This window comes from Lepidochelys olivacea, assembly GCF_965140295.1.
Source record: "Lepidochelys olivacea isolate rLepOli2 genome assembly, chromosome: 7".
Classification (NCBI taxonomy): Eukaryota; Metazoa; Chordata; order Testudines; family Cheloniidae; genus Lepidochelys; species Lepidochelys olivacea.
Genome location: NC_140417.1, coordinates 18,160,570 through 18,179,932, shown reverse-complemented (window position 1 = coordinate 18,179,932; position 19,363 = coordinate 18,160,570). Strand labels below are relative to the sequence as shown.

General features: G+C 44.9%; 1 protein-coding gene across 1 annotated transcript; it reads right to left on the bottom strand.

The window, feature by feature from the left end:
• Window positions 1-1,515: 1,515 nt before the first annotated feature.
• Window positions 1,516-17,121, bottom strand: CAV3 (caveolin 3). Its single transcript, XM_084635456.1, has 3 exons — window positions 17,055-17,121; window positions 6,927-7,045; window positions 1,516-4,310 (listed from the first exon to the last, which is right to left on the bottom strand). The coding sequence occupies exons 2-3, from the start codon at window positions 7,038-7,040 to the stop codon at window positions 3,969-3,971; spliced, it is 456 nt and encodes a 151-aa protein (XP_084491582.1). The 5' UTR covers window positions 7,041-7,045; window positions 17,055-17,121; the 3' UTR covers window positions 1,516-3,968.
• Between the last annotated feature and the right edge of the window lie 2,242 nt (window positions 17,122-19,363).

Below are 19,363 nucleotides of genomic sequence, written 5' to 3'. Positions count from 1 at the left end.
AGATGGTAAGAAGAGGCCACCGGTACCGGCCTGTACGCAGCCGACGTTAAAGTACTACTTCGGCAGCACTTTAACATCACTGCCCCTTTTGCCCTGCCCCTTGCCGGCAGGGACTCTACCAGCAGGGCCACTGCCGACAGGGGGAAGGAGGGGAAGCAGCAGCAGCCAGAGCCCCAGGCCCTTTAAATTGCTGCAGGAGCCCCACCAGCCCCACCCCTTCCAGGGGCCCAGAGCTGCCTCTTTCACCCCCCACCGGTAAGTGCTTAATGTTACTTTCACTCCTGCATAGCTGTGACTCAGTCCGACAGCTGAGCACCAGGCTAGTGCGGCAATCTTAGCATGCACAAAACTCCAGTTGGACGATGTCCAGTCTTGCACTGTTCTATCACGCACAACTCCCACTGAGTCGAAGTGTGCACTGCCTGATGGAGCGGGATTCTGATTTAGTTAATTGCAAGATTTCAAACACTTGTTTCCTATTCAAATTAGAGAAAGGACAAAACCAAAGACCCAAATCTAATCTTTCCCAAAGGTTTGGAAAATTCAGAACCTTGTCCTTATTTATATAATAAGCCCAACTAAAACCCTAAATCCTACCCACACATGCCCTCATATCTCAGGATTATTTAGACTGAACTTTGTGGCTTGGACCTATCTCTACAAATTGCCCACGACACTGACTTTTTGTATAAAACCTAGTAGAATTGATTCTCCTCCTGGGCCCGATTTGCATCTGAGAAAACTGGGTATTAATACAATAGCCAATGATGGCCAAAAATTGAGTATCCTGCCAGACCACCTTGAGGACTGACCTAGCGATTGAGCCAGGTGGTGCTAAAGATGCAAGGAGGGTATGGCCCTTTAGGATTGGACAGGATGATTGATGATGACAATGGGTATTAAATGCTATTGTTTTGCTACGATGAAGTTTTAGTGCCACTTTGCACAGGTGTAAGTGACTCCATAATGTGCCAGCCAGTGGAGAATCCAGGGCCATTGCGATTTCCTTGTGTTATTCCTACCATCCATTGTACATTCCAGATCTTTCTGGAACTGATTACTGTACAGTGCATTATATTTCACAGTGTGCTGGAAACAGACGGCCAGCACGTAACCTTCTTACTCAACCCTTACTTGGGCAAAACTTCCGTTGACGTCAATGAACTTCAGTTTTGCCTGAATAAGGACTTAAGATTTTGTCCACTGAGCTTGATCATGCTCTTATGAAAGTCCAGTTCTGCACTTTCTTCTTACCACCATCCAGGTACGGCAGTTTAATTTGTTTGTCCTGCAGCTGCATCAGCATGCTGTATATTAAGGGAAGTGAATGATGAGCTTTTTTGCAGAAATGGTTTACAACCAGAAAGCTCAGTAAATTGTTTTTGAGACACAATCGCTGATTATATTTTAAACCTTGGGAACAACAAATCATAGTAATAAAAAATAAAGTCCCCACCCCCCTGCAATCTACCTATTTTTTAACCTTTATTATTTGGGACAGGTCATGATCCTGGATACAATCCTACAGCATAGTCAGCAACTTTGCGGCACCGTCTAGGCTATTGGTCTTGTGTGTGGAGCGCAGGGGAAGAGCAGCCACCACTGAGCCACTCCTTCTCCTCCTCCTGTGCATGGTGAGTGATGATGGGTGGGCAGAGATGCGGAGAGGGTGGAGTCAAGGCTCTGATACTTCCTCCCCACCAAGTACCAGGCAGCACAGCTGAGTTAGCATGGAGGAGTGTGTGAACTGTACCAGGAAAAGGTCTGATGCCACTTACTTCCTCCACCAAGCAACAGGGAAGCAGGGAAGCTTCTGGGTTGATGTAACTACTCCATACTGACTGCACTGCAAGGTGCCAGTAAGCCCACTGGAAGGATTTCACTAAAACACTGCACGGCAGAATCCCTGACCCAAGGCACTTATAACCTAAGATGCAGCTGAATGGATTGGCAGCCCAGGACAACTGCCCTTTAACTTCCAGACCTCCTGCTTTGAAACGGCTTACTTTGGAACATTGAAAAGATGAAACAAGACACCTTAAATGAATAAGTGCATTGCATTAACACATTTCAAAAGGCACATGAGCTCAGAAACAACACCGTAAAGGCTGCACAAGTACTAATAGCCCAAGAATACAGCTGGGAAGAGGTGTGTGTGTGTAGCTTTTTGAGTTGAGCGTGTAATCAATAGAACAACAAGCCTTATTCTTTTTTCAATCACGACATCCTTTTTTTCTCTATTAATCCTTTAAAAACATTCGTGTCATTGGCGTGTTTAGTGCCATTACTTTGCAAAAATGAGAGCACAAATCCCCGACATCATTGGAGTAGCACCAGTAGAGAATTTGGCTCTTAGTAGTCATTGGAGGAGCACCATTGATTTCAGTGGGAGTTAAGCACCTAAAGACCTTTTGAAGATCTGGGACCTAGGACTTACGGGAAGCCAATGCACTGAACTGAGTAAAGGACCATTAACCCGATCAGGGAAAATGTCTGAAAAGTGAGCTAGCTCAGGCACTGATTCAACAAGGCACTTAAGCACATGCTTAACCTTAAACATGTTTAAGTGCCTTGCTTGATAGTAATGGAATTACTCACATGCTTTACATCCAGAATAATCTTCCTAGGGAATTGATGGGTTCCTCACTGTGTGATTCCTTAAAAATGGGCTGGACAAATTACCTGAGAATACAGAGTAGGAAATACCTTTGCACTTGACATAATGGCCCTTTTTTAATCCCTAATTTTTATGGGCCAAAACCCCTCTGACCTGAAATGTGCAACTTCCATTGAAAACAAAGGGTCTCTTTCTCCTCTTGCTTGCACGGTGGTATATCTGAACTAAATGCATTAAAGACACTAGGGTATCTCGTGTTAAATACTGCATGAGTGAATTAGGCCCAATGAGCTAAAATCTATTCTTGTTTATACCAGTGCAACACCATTGATGTTAATGGGGCCCCACAATTCTAGGAATTTTAGCTAATTCTTGCTCCAGTGTTAAGACAGCTGTAACTATAGGGAACATAGAAACATGGCAACAGGACTGATTAGCTAAGACTAAACACCATTAGGGAGGAAAATGAATTCCCTAGTTTATCATGAGATCAAACAAGCAAATAACATAACCCCCCCCACCTTCTCAGCAAATAAGCCAAAATCTTTTATGAAAACCAATCTGGTAATTATTTAAGTGACTTAGTCAAATATGTTTGCGGTCATTGAGGTAAAATATTCAGATGTGGTGGGGAGGCCCAACCGTCCGGTTTGTAAGTGTAATTTGGGTCTGAGAAAAAAATTGGGCCAAATGTCTGCAGCTTTTGTGACTGCCATTGAATCCTGGATACAGCTTGTAATAGCTGCATGTTTAACTACCTGATTTATGCCCACAGTTAGTTAGCGGGTCTAAATGCCACGATATGCACTTGCAGCCACAAAACAACAGACACGAACTGCACCCCTCGAAAAGCATGTTCAGCAGTCAAACATTTACCCAGTAAGGTTACCTGGATTTAAAAGCTTAAATGGAAACACACCTGGAAACAAAACTTTGTCATTTACATCATCAATCCATACACTTCTGGCATATTGCAAATTAAAACAAAAGCGTTTACAACAGCCACTATTTGCAGCAATAATACATAATTGTGCTTCCTGATACTATTTTGAGCTAATGGCTAACTAAACCGACCATTTTGCATGATACCCTAATGTACTTTAGCTTTCTCACACCCTTATTTGTTACTTAATAAATGCATGTGTTAATCTAAGGTTGTGGTCCATGAAATAATTACAGAGGAAGTTCTGCTCTCCTTTACATTAGATTGAATGTGTAGTAACTGCATAGGCATCCCTGGTTACTCCAGTGTAACTGAGAGAAGAATATGGTGCACAGTCTTTTAGGAAAACTTCGGAAGTGTGATTGTTGGGTGAGTGATTGTTTCTGCTAGTTTTCTCCACCAATCGCTCTAGACTTCCTTGCGTAGGGCAAGTTTGATGCTGCTAAAGATCTGCCCCAGGGCCTTGCACAGTGGGTCACAGAAGGTGTGGATGCAGAGGGAGTAAATTCTGCTGAAACACTGGATTTCGATCACGTAGCTTTTGATGCAGGGTACCACTGCCCAGATATGACAAAAGGAGATTAAAGCAAAGAGGAAGCCCCAGATGACTGCCAGAGGGATTCCCAACACAACCGAAAGCAGCCGGTAGCACCAGTACTTGCTGACTGTGAAGGTGGTGTAGCTGGTTTTCCACACTCCATCAAAACTGTATGTACCTGCTGGCTCAGCAATGACATCTTCAAAATCCACCTGAAATGCAGACAAGACAGAGGGGCGGGTTAGGGGGGTGCCACTCACACGGGATTCAAGCAGGGCAGGTAATCATCATCCAACTGAAGAACAGTGCTCACAATTACTCTTCTGTTTATTGGCCAGTTGAGATCTCTTGTACGTCGGCATGCTCCTATTCTAGTAGTGAAGATTCCAAAGTTTCTGAAGATGGAATCTTAACATACAAGTAATTGTGTTAGATCTGTAGAAGCACAGATCTTTCAGCCACAGTACAAGGCTCCTTTTAATCTCACTTAAGTCTAATACCATCGTCCTCCTGGAAATTTCAAAGAGATTCCTTGACGTAATTCTGATAAAATTCTATAGTTCCACCTGTAGCAACCTTACACCTTTACACTCTCTGTTTTTCATTTAGGTATGGAGACACAGCCAGTCTGTCCTATGTTTATCCCCTTATACAGCAGTTAGTGACAGCAGCAAAGTGCTTTAGGCCAGTATGTTGGAGGACATAAAACGGAGTCAGATTTCTGTTACTGAGGCAGCAACACTGCAGAAGAGGGCAGCAGCAGATCATTGCAGTAGGAGAAGAACATGAGGAGAAAGAGGGATCAAATGTATTTGAAGATCTCATTGGAAAAGAAAATATTGTGAAGTGGAATTTATTTTTATTGTGTGAGATGATGTCACTGGGGTGCTTCAAAGGTGAAGAAATTAGAAAGATCGGCAGTCTCCTGTGATAGCTTTTGCCCTGAGCGGTTTACTTAATAAAATGTGGTCATCTGGGGAGGGATGTTCTTGCAGAATCTACTTCAAAGAGAGGACAGTGGACTAGGGGGGAAAGTGAGCACATTACATGCTTTTCACATGTCATTAAAGCTATATAAAGGCCAAAGGAGGACTAGAGATGGGATGAAGTGACCTGGAACAGTTCAGATGTTTGCAACCAGGGGCTGCTGGTCCATTCTCCCCGTGTACAAGGTAGCCATTTGGTGACATCTTAGAACTAGGGGCTGAATGGCTCCAAAGAGTTTTGGTTCCGTTTTTAACTCAAAAATTTGCAAACGCAAACTTCATCTGCAACCGAAACTGGCTGACTCCAGCGGAGTTGCTCCTGATTTACACTGTTTGAAGTGAGAAAAGAAATCAGATGATTTCCATCTTCTCTATCTCCCCCTCCTCTCCCTCCTCATGATTGAATGCAGGGTGTTTTAACCTCTCTCTCCTTCTTTCTTGGTTGCTTAATGGCTTAAGGATCTTTATGCCTCCAGTAATTTTTCTGTGTCACCCTGTGTGCACCAAACAGCACGGGGAACATTTCTGCCCTTAATGTTCCACAGCCACTTCCTATGATTAGATTCACATCTGATACATAGTGGCTGCAGAAAAAGACTTTGGGATCATAGACAGTCTTTATTCTCACTAGATATGATGGACACTTACTGCTCTCACTTATATGGGTGTCTGATCAAAAATAGCTTTACTCCATATGTACATTGGTATAGCTGAGTGCAGTGTCTGGAGCAATATATTTACAGGTATTAACAAACCAGATAGTGACGTGCAGAAGAGATACAAGAATGCATGTTTGGTGGGGAACATATGCTGGATATAACATCACTACCCAGCTGTTCCAATCCCATTTTGCCCTGCTCATTGAATGTCCATCTACAGCACGCTAGCAGTTGTGCTTGGTGGCTGATCAGTGAGCCTCCTAGTTCAAATACTAAGCTGGCCTTTGCATCACCTATCTTCAAAAGTGGCTCTTTTTCTAAATGCAGAAACCAAAGCTCACATTCCAAGACATCCTCTATTGATTTTAAGAGGTTCAATCCACACTCATTTATCGCATCTGAATTCCGGTAATGCTTCAAGGAAACAGAATAATTTAACAGAGCCTTTTCAATCTTCTCTCTTACCCCCAAGGGGCCAAATTCACCCTTGGTGTAACTCCATTTAAGAGGATAGAGTTGCACCAAGCCCACACTCTTCAATGGTAAAAGTTAGAGATAACGCCCTTTTGAGGTTCAGTCCAGTGTTCCTCGCTCAGTGTCTCTCTTGATCACGGCATGAGGGAGAAACAATTCTATTCTAAATAAGACTGTGATACTGTGAACACATTCAGCTGCCCCATCGACTTCTCCACTGCTCCAAACAGACAACTTGCTGACACAGTGTCCTGAATTTTGGCAGGTTTTTTTTTAAAGGTTCACTTTAATTCTTTAGAGTGACATGGGCATGAGTCTTTGTTTTATATTTGGCTTCCTGCTCCCCAAGACTAATGGGAAAAGGTCAGTCAATTGGCAAGCTACAGCCACGGAAGTTGGAGTGAGTATGTTCAAAGAATTAAACAAGCGCATTCATCAGAGATGGGAAAGCCACATGGGAAAGCCACATGAAATCACCTAGTCAGTTTATGCATCTCCCTGGCAATGCAGGATTTCTCCCTACAGCACATTTTCAAACTACTGCCCTCGATAATTCCTCTTCCTCTGGCATATTGTCCAGCTACACCCTATATTTAGTGATTTAAACATACAGTAGAATTTGAGCCTGATATAAAAGCAAAATACCAATAGATTTATTGCACTAAAATGCAGAGATGCATATAAAATCAAAGGCGCTCAGAAAATGTACCTTTATAACATCTTCATTAATGTGCTTTGGATCTCTGTTCACCAGGTCTATTTCCTTTGTGTGCTGGTCCTTTATTATTATCCGCTCCTCGAGTCCAGTTTGCTCTTCTGCCATAGTTTCTTGATAGAATGGCACAAGTCAATTTAAAAAAAGTTCCAGAACCTTTGCTCTGCTGGCAAAATACCTCGAAAGATAGTTGTGCATTCAGTATCTCAAGCGTTGTGCTCTTCTTTACTAAGCAAACCCCACCCGGGATACCAGTGAACAGCTGCCTCGCTATAGCTTCAAGACCCTCTGCGAAATCTGCCTGTGGCAAACCTCCAAGCTAAAATTAATATTGTAGCTCACACTGAGGCCTGAAAGCATTCCTTAAAGGGGCACTGGACTCATCTATGCTTTCATACCATACAACTATCTTTTCAAAGGAGTTAGCCTGGATGAGTCAGAGAGAGATTGAAGAAGGGTAATTTTAAAGAGAAAATAATGCAAAATACATTATTGGAGGCTTTAATGGGACTGCACTCTGGCGGGCTGTTAATTCAAGGTATAGAATAGAGAACTTCAGGGACACTGCAGGGGTACATGCTGGAATAGGAGCTTAGCATACATTTCCAGAGTGCAGTATGATCGCACTCTTCTGGTTTAGCTTCACTGGTGACTGCAGGGGGGGCTTGGACTATCCTACTCCCACATGGGACAGTCTAACAGTGGTGTCTGTGTTAGACTAATGCAGTGTCAGGACTGATCACCATAGTTATGTCTACTGTTGCAGAGGGAGGGGATAGGAAGTAGGCTGAAGGTTCCTTGTGCCTCCTCGCCTCTTGTACACCTGTGTAAGGCCAGCCACAATCTGGACCATGGCATCACCCATTCATCCTTCGATGTGCCCAATGGCAAGATGTAAGCCCACCCAGAAACATACAAGAGACATTATGGGCCAGATAGTGGCTAGTCTTTGAGTAGGTGTGGAGCCTGCTCCCTGAGAATAACTCTTGGGTCTCACAGCACCCCACAAAAGGGTAAGGAAGGTGAGGTGGCTGAAGCCCCTGCATCCTACTAACTGGCTGGGTGATGAAGAGGGAAGGGAGAAACGTACACAATCTGCTCCTAAGAGATTGTGTAGCAAGCATGCGCTCCTCTGTATGGTGGAGCACAATGTTTCCCTGTGCTACCAGAAGGCAGCATGATACATCCCATTGCTCCCACTGAAGCTATGCAGCTTTGCACTTCCCCCAACACAAGTCATCAACTAACTACCAAAAAGCCAGGCAACACAAATAAGAGCACCCCACGGGCAGCATCATGATGAACTATGCTCTGTGCAATCCTCATATCAATAAGGGTTGTATTTTAAACATCCTTCCAGCTCCCCATTACCAAAGGAGACAGAAGAAAGCAACAAAAATGATACATAGATCAGAGTGCAAGACCATATGAGAGGCTGAGGCAAATAGAGTTATTTGGAGCCTGTAAAATAAGTGACTCAGGGGAGGCAGATCATGGGCTATAAATATCTCCAAAGAAGCTATACTGTCACGGAACAGCCGAACAAATCCCCAGAGTCCTTTTAAAAGGCAGCCAAAAATATATAGTCTCGGGGAAGGAACTTGGAGTCTTCTAGCTTTTTCACGTAAATAAAATTTCAAACAAACAGAAATAATCAAAGTCACAAATCAAGAAGGGCCCATACTAATGGATATTTGGCTTCTTAGAAAGTTAGGCAAAGTGCCATCATAACTATATTAATTAGGATTCATTGAACACTTATTGCATTTAAATATCCATCTGCTATCTCTTTCCAATGCTTTGTAGGTTCTGGTGACTAAGTTAGTACATTTATTCTAAACAGAGTGTAAAAAATTTCCAGTAAGAAAAAAATGATGTTTACAAACATCTTAATTTGAAGAAATTACACAGATTATCTGGACAATAACTAATCATTATTTTCTCCTGCCATAGACATGAAGGGATTGGAAAGACCTCGCTAAATCATCTAGTCCAGTCCCCCGCACTGTGCTATCATGTGCTATTGTGGAATAAACAACTAAATGAGAGTTATTTTTCAGTGTTAGATTTTCCCTAACGGGGGTTGTCAATAGTACCTACATTAGCTCCTGCAAAAGCAGCAGGTTCCCACAGCAAAGCTGCTGGCTGGCTGGCCCGTTACAATCCAGTGAGGTTAGATAAGACAAATGCGGTCTGTTCACAAATAGTGTGTTGTGACATACATCAACGACCAAAACGGGCCACAGTGAAAAGCAAGCGAATGATCCACACTGTTATAGGATGGTACAGTAAGGCAAATAGTAATGGCTGGCATATAAGGAAGAAAGGGCCTGATTCTCCCCATACTCTGTACCTTGTGTAACCATTACAATTGAGCGAAGAGGGAGCAAAATGCGTGTAAACAGTCCTGCAAAACGCAAGGAGTCAGACTGGAAGATGGTCTCTTCAAACCCTTCTGAGCTGCCTGTGTCATTAGGGATTCATTTGCCAGTGTTATTGGCTGGACTGGTGAACAGATTCAGCAAAGGATTTGTAGAATTTGCAATTCAGTCAGAAGAGTAGTAATGTTTTCATTGACATGGGTTAATAGATTTCTAGTTGGGAACCATTCCGTTTATTTTTCACACAAATGAAGCTAAGATCATGGCTAAATACAAAAAAGGAACCTATTAGCATGTCATAGTTCTAGTCTCTATAGTAGGCAATGGTGGCCATGTTGGATGGGTATGTCGATCTAATGAAAGAATTCTCTTCCCTCAACTGAAGCCGCGTTGCAAGATGATGCCAAAGCCGAAACATTAATGAAAATGTGAGATTTCACACGTTCTGCGACTTCTCCCAAGAGGCAATACTTCAGTCAAAGATATTTGTGTCTCTGTGTGTGTACATAGACATTTGTGTCTGCATGTTGTGTGTGTGAAGGGAGATTTGGGATGTGTTGGAGGTTTGGAAGGGGTGTTTTCAGTAGGTCCACAAAGTGTGAGGAATGGCAGGTGAAGGGAGGAAACTATTAACGGCAAGAGTTTACAGCCCCTGTCCTAATGTGCCTATGTAAATGATAAGTCTAGTTACCTATAGACTTGATTTTGGTCTCATTCAGATTGTACACCAGTCTGACTTCACTGACTTCATTTACAGAAATGCAGAGTCAGGTCCCAGACTCACAAGAGTTGCAGGGCCTGATTTGCAGAAGTGCGGAACATCTATAGCTACAGCTGAAGTCAGTAGATGCTCTGCACCTCTGAAAATCAGACTCTGTCTGCTATGCATTTCAGCTGATTATCCCTAGCATGATCTGAGCAAGCGCTGGTAGCAGGTTATCCAACAGTTGCCTCACTTCCTGTTATAACTTTCTGAAACCTTCATGTCTTGGACGCTTTCTCACAATGAACACTGAGCAGAGACAGTTAGCAACCACACAAGCAGCAGGTTCCCACAGCAAAGCTGCTGTCTGGCTGGCCGATTACAATCCAGTGGGATTAGATAAAACAAACGCGGTCTGTACACAAACAGTGTGTTGTGACATATATCAATGACCAAAATGGGCCAAATTCAAATTGTCTGCAGTGAAAAATACAGCTTTAATTCAGTCAGCTGGTTCTACTGAGGTCATAGACACGTAGGCGGGGGTGCTTTTCAACATTAGCTCCCTTGGGCCTATGATTTAGTACTGGACAATGCGTTCTGGTTTTATGGTCTCTTTCCTTTACAAGCATCTTGCTGGTAAAAAGTTCCTTCCAGGTCAAAAATCTGCCATGCAGAGAGAGTCTGTTATGATGAGGCTGTATAATGAAAGCAGTAGGAAAAAGGAAAGAGATATGACTCATTAGAGGAATGATCATTGCCTAGAGACACAAGCAACTACCAAATAAGAGTCGGTGATTTCTAGTGAAGATTTTATTATGTAAACAACAAACCACTAATGACTGCAGCCACTTGGAATGGGGCTAAAACATCACAAAAGCAAAAAAAATATTTTCCCTTCAGCTTCAACACCCCCAACACAGTGCCTCTGCTGCTTTCATCAACAACAGTCTTTGATGTCTGAGGTTAGCAGTGCTGAGGTATTTTCTGTACAAACCCTTTCTCCTTAACTACCTCTTTAAAACAGTTCATATAATGAAGCACTAAAACCGGATTTCATTCTCTCTTTCATTGGTTGAAATGTGACCGGCATCTTAAAACCATCTCTCCTACAAGGGCACCTTTTGTAGTGGTAGGGACCGGACTGAACTCCAACCACCTTCTGCTTGCTTGAATTCTAGAGTGCACCATACTTGGTTTCATATTAAAGTCAATGGAATCACCCAAGGAAAAAGATATCTTCAACGTGTTTAAGGGGATCACCATCTGGTCCTATGAAAGCATATGTGATGGCCGCCATCTTGGCTAACACACGTGGGATTGAAGCAGGGACCTAACCAGAGCTATAAGCATGAGATGCTATGGTGTGAGTTAAAGAGCCTCCATCCCATAGCCTCCATCCCATAACAAACTCAAACCATCTCAGGATTGCCACAAAGGCAGACTGTAACCCACACTGGCCAGTGGGTTTTATGGAAATAACGCCCCCCTCCTCCCCCTCCCCACAAATTCAGGCCCAAATTTAGCAAGGTATACAAATACGTAGTCCTTGTGTCTTCAGTGCTCACATGCGTAAAGTTAGGCATGTGCTTAATCAAGTGCTTAAAGTTAAGCATGTAACTTGGTAACTTACTGGATCAGGGCCCAGAGAAGATTGTTGATGAACAGGAAGAATCATAGAATCATAGAATATCAGGGTTGGAAGGGACCTCAGGAGGTCATCTAGTCCAACCCCCTGCTCAAAGCAGGACCAATCCCCAATTAAATCATCCCAGCCAGGGCTTTGTCAAGCCTGACCTTAAAAACTTCTAAGGAAGGAGATTCCACCACCTCCCTAGGTAACGCATTCCAGTTTTCACCACCCTCCTAGTGAAAAAGTTTTTCCTAATATCCAACCTAAATCTCCCCCACTGCAACTTGAGACCATTACTCCTTGTTCCGTCGTCTGCTACCACTGAGAACAGTCTAGAGCCATCCTCTTTGGAACCCCCTTTCAGGTAGTTGAAAGCAGCTATCAAATCCCCCTCATTCTTCTATTCCGTAGACTAAACATTCCCAATTCCCTGAGCCTCTCCTCATAAGTCATGTGTTCCAGTCCCCTAATCATTTTTGTTGCCCTCTGCTGGACTCTTTCCAATTTTTCCACACCCTTCTTGTAGTGTGGGGCCCAAAACTGGACACAGTACTCCAGATGAGGCCTCACCAGTGTCGAATAGAGGGGAACAATCAAGTCCCTCGATCTGCTGGCAATACCCCTACTTATACATCCCAAAATGCCATTGGCCTTCTTGGCAACAAGGGCACACGGTTGACTCATATCCAGCTTCTCGTCCACTGTAACCCCTAGGTCCTTTTCTGCAGAACTGCTGCCTAGCCATTCGGTCCCTAGTCTGTAGCGGTGCATTGGATTCTCCCATCCTAAGTGCAGGACTCTGCACTTGTCCTTGTTGAACCGCATCAGATTTCTTTTGGCCCAATCCTCCAATTTGTCTAGGTCCCTCTGTATCCTATCCCTACCCTCCAGCGTAGCTACCTCCCCTCCCAGTTTAGTGTCATCTGCAAACTTGCTGAGTGTGCAATCCACACCATCCTCCAGATCATCTATGAAGATATTGAACAAAACCGGCCCCAGGACCGACCCTTGGGGCACTCCACTTGATACCGGCTGCCAACTAGACATGGAACCATTGATCACTACCCGTTGAGCCCGACAATCTAGCCAGCTTTCTATCCACCTTATAGTCCATTCATCCAGCCCATACATCTGACTAAAGAGTTAACTTCTTTAACTTGCTGGCAAGAATACTGTGGGAGACAGTGTCAAAAGCTTTGCTAAAGTCAAGGAACACCACGTCCACTGCTTTCCCTTCATCCACAGAACCAGTTATCTCGTCATAGAAGGCAATTAGATTAGTCAGGCATGACTTGCCCTTGGTGAATCCATGCTGACTGTTCCTGATCACTTTCCTCTCATGCAAGTGCTTCAGAATTGATTCCTTGAGGACCTGCTCCATGATTTTTCCAGGGACTGAGGTGAGGCTGACGGGCCTGTAGTTCCCAGGATCCTCCTTCTTCCCTTTTTTAAAGATGGGCACTACATTAGCCTTTTTCCAGTCGTCCGGGACTTCAGCTGATCGCCATGAGTTTTCAAAGATAATGGCCAATGGCTCTGCAATCACATCCGCCAACTCCTTTAGCACTCTCGAATGCAATGCATCCGGCCCCATGGACTTGTGCATGTCCAGCTTTTCTAGATAGTCCCAAACCACTTCTTTCTGCACAGAGGGCTGGTCACCTCCTCCCCATGCTGTGCTGCTCAGTGTAGTAGTCTGGGAGCTGACCTTGTTTGTGAAGACAGAGGAAAAAATGCATTGAGTACATTAGCTTTTTCCACATCCTCTGTCACTAGGTTGCCTCCCTCATTCAATAAGGGGCCCACACTTTCCTTGACTTTCTTCTTGTTGCTAACATACCTGAAGAAACCCTTCTTGTTACTTTTAACATCTCTTGCTAGCTGCAACTCCAGGTGTGATTTGGCCTTCCTGATTTCACTCCTGCATGCCCGAGCAATATTTTTATACTCATCCCTGGTCATTTGTCCAATGTTCCACTTCTTGTAAGCTTCTCTTTTGTATTTAAGATCAGCAAGGATTTCACTGTTAAGCCAAGCTGGTCGCCTGCCATATTTACTATTCTTTCTACACATCAGGATGGTTTGTCCCTGTAACCTCAATAAGGATTCTTTAAAATACAGCCAGCTCTCCTGGACTCCTTTCCCCTTCATGTTATTCTCCCAGGGGATCTTGCCCATCAGTTCCCCGAGGGAGTCAAAGTCTGCTTTTCTGAAGTCCAGGGTCCATATTCTGCTGCTTTCCTTTCTTCCTTGTGTCAGGATCCTGAACTCGAGCATCTCATGGTCACTGCCTCCCAGGTTCCCATCCACTTTAGCTCCCCCTACTAATTCTTCCCGGTTTGTGAGCAGCAGGTCAAGAAGAGCTCTGCCCCTAGTTGGTTCCTCCAGCACTTGCACCAGGAAATTGTCCCCTACATTTTCCAAAAACTTCCTGGATTGTCTGTGCACCGCTGTATTGCTCTCCCAGCAGATATCAGGGTGATTGAAGTCTCCCATGAGAACCAGGGTGTGCGATCTAGTAACTTCTGCGAGTTGCCGGAAGAAAGCCTCGTCCACCTCATCCCCTTGGTCCGGTGGTCTATAGTAGACTCCCACCACGACATCACCCTTGTTGCTCACACTTCTAAACTTAATCCAGAGACTCTCAGGTTTTTCTGCAGTTTCATACTTGAGCTCTGAGCAGTCATACTGCTCTCTTACATACAGTGCAACTCCCCCACCTTTTCTGCCCTGCCTGTCCTTCCTGAACAGTTTATATCCACCCATGACAGTACTCCAGTCATGTGAGTTATCCCACCAAGTCTCTGTTATTCCAATCACATCATAACTCCTTGACTGTGCCAGGACTTCCAGTTCTCCCTGCTTGTTTCCCAGGCTTCGTGCATTTGTGTATAGGCACTTGAGATAACCCGCTGATCACCCCTCTTTCTCAGTATGAGGCAGAAGCCCTTCCCTCTGACGCACTCCTGCTCGTGCTTCCTCCTGGTATCCCACTTCCCCACTTACCTCAGGGCTTTGGTCTCCTTCTCCCAGTGAACCTAGTTTAAAGCCCTCCTCACTAGGTTAACCAGCCTGCTTGCGAAGATGCTCTTCCCTCTCTTCGTTAGGTGGAGCCCATCTCTGCCTAGCACTCCTCCTTCTTGGAACACCATCCCATGGTCAAAGAATCCAAAGCCTTCTCTCCGACACGACTTGCGTAGCCATTTGTTGACTTCCACGATTCGATGGTCTCTACCCAGGCCTTTTCCTTCCACGGGGAGGATGGACAAGAAGACCACTTGCACCTCAAACTCCTTTATCCTTCTTCCCAGAGCCACGTAGTCTGCAGAGATTTGCTCAAGGTCATTCTTGGCAGTATCATTGGTGCCCATGTGGAGAAGCAAGAAGGGGTAGTGATCTAAGGGCTTGATGAGTCTCGGCAGTCTCTCCATCACATCGCGAATCTTAGCTCCTGGCAAGCAGCAGACTTCTCGGTTTTCCCGGTCGGGGCGGCAGATAGATGACTCAGTCCCCCCGAGGAGAGAGTCCCCGACCACCACCACCCGCCACTACTGTGTTTATTCACAGGCAATGCAACAACCAATAAACAAAGAGAAATTAGACAAAGTTCAGTACTGGCAGGTCCTGATTTAATAAACCATATCCAGCCTGGGTATAACTCCATTTGAGTCCTTGCTAGTTAATGCTGGGTTCGCTTGCTTACTTTCCGCAGCATTAAAGCTAGGTCTGCCCACCATGAAGATAAATAGTCCTCATGCTCTTCAAGAAAGGAGAGATGACTACATCTAGAATGGAGCCCCCACACAGTCTGGAGATCAGGCATATGAATTAGAAGTGTTTAAACAATATTTGCAATTTTTTTTTTGAGACAAGGGTCCTGTGAGTAAAAGCAGCATTAATCCATAGCTGTGCTTATTGTGGTTTGTTCTCTGCATTTCAGGAAGTTCAAGGGTTTTGATGTAAGTTAAGACTTAGCTAGTATGGGGGTCAATGATCTCCACAGAGGGCAACCTCGGGCTACAGAAAGAGTAAATCTCAGTGATGTTTTCGTTGCAGAGATTTCTCTCCAATTATTCCGTCATAGTGTGGGGTTCACCACTGTGAACAAGCTCTTGGTGCCCACTGGCAGAGGATAGAGAGGTGCATAAGAGTTAGAGGGCCCCCTGGGTCTGGTAGCTACATACTCGTTTGCCAGAGAATGTCATGTAAGGGCTGTGTCACACTGATCACCATAATTATTGTGAAATGTGTGTACAGATAATATGTAAGGAGTTGTGTATTATGTGTCTTTCAGTGGAAGTCTATTTGCATATGGACTCACCAGCTGATCAAGATTGTAAAGCTGACAAGAAACACAAAATCTGCAGGAAGGAACGCATAGCAGGAGGCTGTCTGGTTTATGACTAAGCTAAAATAATTAGTCTGGTATATCAGGAAAATGCAAGGAGACACCTGATATCCTTCACCTAGTAATGAAGCTGACAGTGGGCTTGCTTCATGAACAAAAGATCACAGTCTTGCCTGGTTGTAACACGTTGGAAGGATTTTGGGTGAGCTTTTGCCCTCATGACATAATAATGTCCTATTAGTTAAGTTTAGGCTCTAGTGTGTGTGTTATGATTTTATTTTATATGTAACCCTTTGTTTCCAACATTTCTGCTGGCTAGCATTTGAATCTCCAGTCATTGTTAAATAAACATATGCTTGTTTTCTCTATAAACCAACCCAAGTGCTGTGTGGTAAGTGGAGCTGTGGTCTAAGCGGTAAGCCGTGGTGTCCTATTCCTTTGGGAACAGCGGGTCTGGTAATTCTGCAAGTGTGCTGTGGATCTGGATCTGTACACTCCAGGGAGATGTTTGGATGACCAGGGGTTGGCATGTGCCTATCACTAACCTGCAGAGGTACAGCGGAGCTTGTGTGGGCTGAGGGGAGAGTGCTTGTCTACCTGTGGCTGGTGGAGTCAGGATGTTGACACCTGCTAGGCACAGACAAGGCTTGTTCATGTTAAGGGAAGTTGGTAGGAAGGTGCCTCAGGTACCCAGGGGGGGTACCTTTGGGAAACATCACAGCCACCTGCCCCTTCTCTCCCCCACCAACCCCCCACCCCAGATCTGGGCAGGGGTACTAACCTCCAAGAAGTCCTGGGATCTTTTGTATCCTAGGCAGGGATATAAGGGATCCTAGAGTGAAAGGCTCCACAACTCTACATCAACTCCGGGTGTCTGGAGCTCCACCCTCTGTTCCCCCCAGGACCACCCTCTGTATTCAAGATCCCCATCTGAGTGGGGGAGAAAAGGGCAGAAAAGTAATACAGCCACAGACCATATATCCTCTATGCGGGGAGTGGAAAAATGATGAACTTCACACCCAGTACACACCCACTGTGCTTGAATGGATCATCAGACCTGTGGAGTGCCAGCCATGCCATCTGAGAACGGGAAGATGGTGCTGTGGAGTTGGTTGGCGCTCCTTTCCATGTGGGAATGGGAGATGCATACAGGAAGGCTTCCCTTTGGAGGCATATCTTGGAGGAATGATCAGGCTCACTGCTGCTTCCTTTGAACTGCTAGCCAAGATAGGACTTGTCAGTTCTGTATTAAGCATACAAAGCATATTAAACATACAAAGAATATTAAGCATGTTAACATACCAAATATGTACAAAACTCAGGAGAGTAAAGAGGCTTCTAGAGACCAAAGCAACAGGAATAGAAAGGAGAGACATGACCCTACATCTCCAAAGTTGGGATACTTCAGATAAGTTCCTGCCTCTACCACAGGCTTCCTTTTGCAACCTGAGGCAAGTTCATTAGAGGTCTACATGCAAGCTGGGCCTCCAGTTGTGTTCGATGCCTGCGATGAACTGTGCCCCCACCAGTTCTTTGGCTGCAGTGAACTGCCAACAAAATGTCCAAATGAAGCCTTGGCACAGAACTGTGGGTGCAATGCATTAAGGTACAAAATCATGGATTAAGAATTAGATACAAAATCCATTGCTGAAAGGCAACCACATCTGGGAGAGAAGGAAGCAGCTTTTAAATTGTGTAAATCAGTACTACCTAGGACAGATCGTGAAGCATACCTTATCCAAAGGAAGCTATTTTTGCCTTGCTCTGTGGTTGGGACACACACTTCCTAGTACAATCAGTTATTTCACTCCAGACCCCTAGCAGTGGAGTTGATCGCTGAAAATTTATGAGCAACATAAATCTCATGGAAGAGCAATGCTTGTCTGGCAGGGATCCAGAGAACAGGCAGTGAAATTAGGAAACACAGCTGTTCCAAGAAATACCGTCTCCTGACAGACGGAGAAGGAAGTGATCTGGGATATTTTCCCCACTAGCAAGCCTGTCGTTTACACTGAGCAATGATAATGTTAAGGGCCCTGCTCTGGTTTTTACCAGCAGTAAATGCACTAGGAGGTGGGCTAGATGGGAAAGAAGGCAGAGGGCTGGTCTGAAGACACTGCGGCCCACTAACAGACCCAGAAAGGATTCTAGCTGACTCGGCCAGAATGCCTTTAGGAGCAATGGGGACATGAGAATGCCAGAGCAGAGGCTGTAACATAGTTTGAAAGGGTGCAGCACGCACCCTCCCCTACTTTGGATGTGCCCTGCCCCCACTCTGCTCTCTCTAGGATGTCTAATGGTGGTAGTCATTCACTGTCTTTATGCCCCAGGAAACTTAATCCCGCCCTGCCCCCTTCCCCATTCACACATAGACACAAAGAGCTCTCCTTGAATTCAGAATAAGAGGAAGTTACTCAGATAGTTTTGTGATAAAGGCAATGGCCTGGGAGTGGGAAGGTCGGAGTGAGATTCCTGGCTCTGCCACTGACTCCAGGTGTGACCTTGGGCGAATCACTCTCTCTCTGTGTCTCAGTTCCCCATCTGTAAAAAAGGGATAATAAAATGTCCTTCCCTCACAGAGCGGGGTGAGGATAAATCTGCTAGTGTTTACGAGCACCTCAGATTCTATATAGTCGGGGGGGGGGGCTTATAAATACTTCTGGGCCCTTGGGGTGGAAGGGCTAATATTGGTGCTTCCTATTCCACATAAGGTAGGAGCTAGAAGAACACCTGGACGACTTCCTTAAGGCCGACTGTAATCTAGAACTGAAGGTCTTTCTCCTTTGTCCCTACCCTCCCAGTTGCCAAAATCCAAATCCACTTGTCACACATTCCTGAGCACCAAAAGCGCCAGCTTACCCAGCTGGCCAAACCTTCAGCTACTCTCACCCCTGCCAACTTCCACAATGGCTATTTATTGTCCATACTCAAACCTGCAGCACAATGAGCAATGAAAATTGGGGGCAGGAGGTGAGATCGGGGTGGATACTCTCTTGAATTGAATATCAAAATAAATAAAACACCCTGGAAGCTATAGTACTGGTACTGGACTTGCCTGGCATGGGAGACCACAACGGATGGTGGTGCTTGGGGATAGACAGCTGTATAAGCCTAAAGGTCCTGCTATATAACTTAGGTCTGATGTACGGAACAGGACACAGGGCTTGTGCATGCAGATGGAAGGCTACACGATAGCTCAGTGGTTTGAGCATTGGCCTGCTAAACCCAAGGTTTTGAGTTCAATCCTTGAGGGGGCCATTTAGGAATCTGGGGCAAAAATTGGGGATTGGCCCTGCTTTAAGCAGGGGGTTGGACTAGATGACCTCCTGAGGTCCCTTCCAACCCCAATATTCTATGAATAATGTA

Bases quoted from the DNA above. Each gene is read 5' to 3' on its own strand.
- CAV3 (XM_084635456.1), bottom strand. From the start codon at position 7,040: ATGGCAGAAGAGCAAACTGGACTCGAGGAGCGGATAATAATAAAGGAC. The intron at 4,311-6,926 runs GTACATTTTCTG...TCTGCATTTCAG, and splicing joins TTAATGAAGATGTTATAAAG to GTGGATTTTGAAGATGTCAT.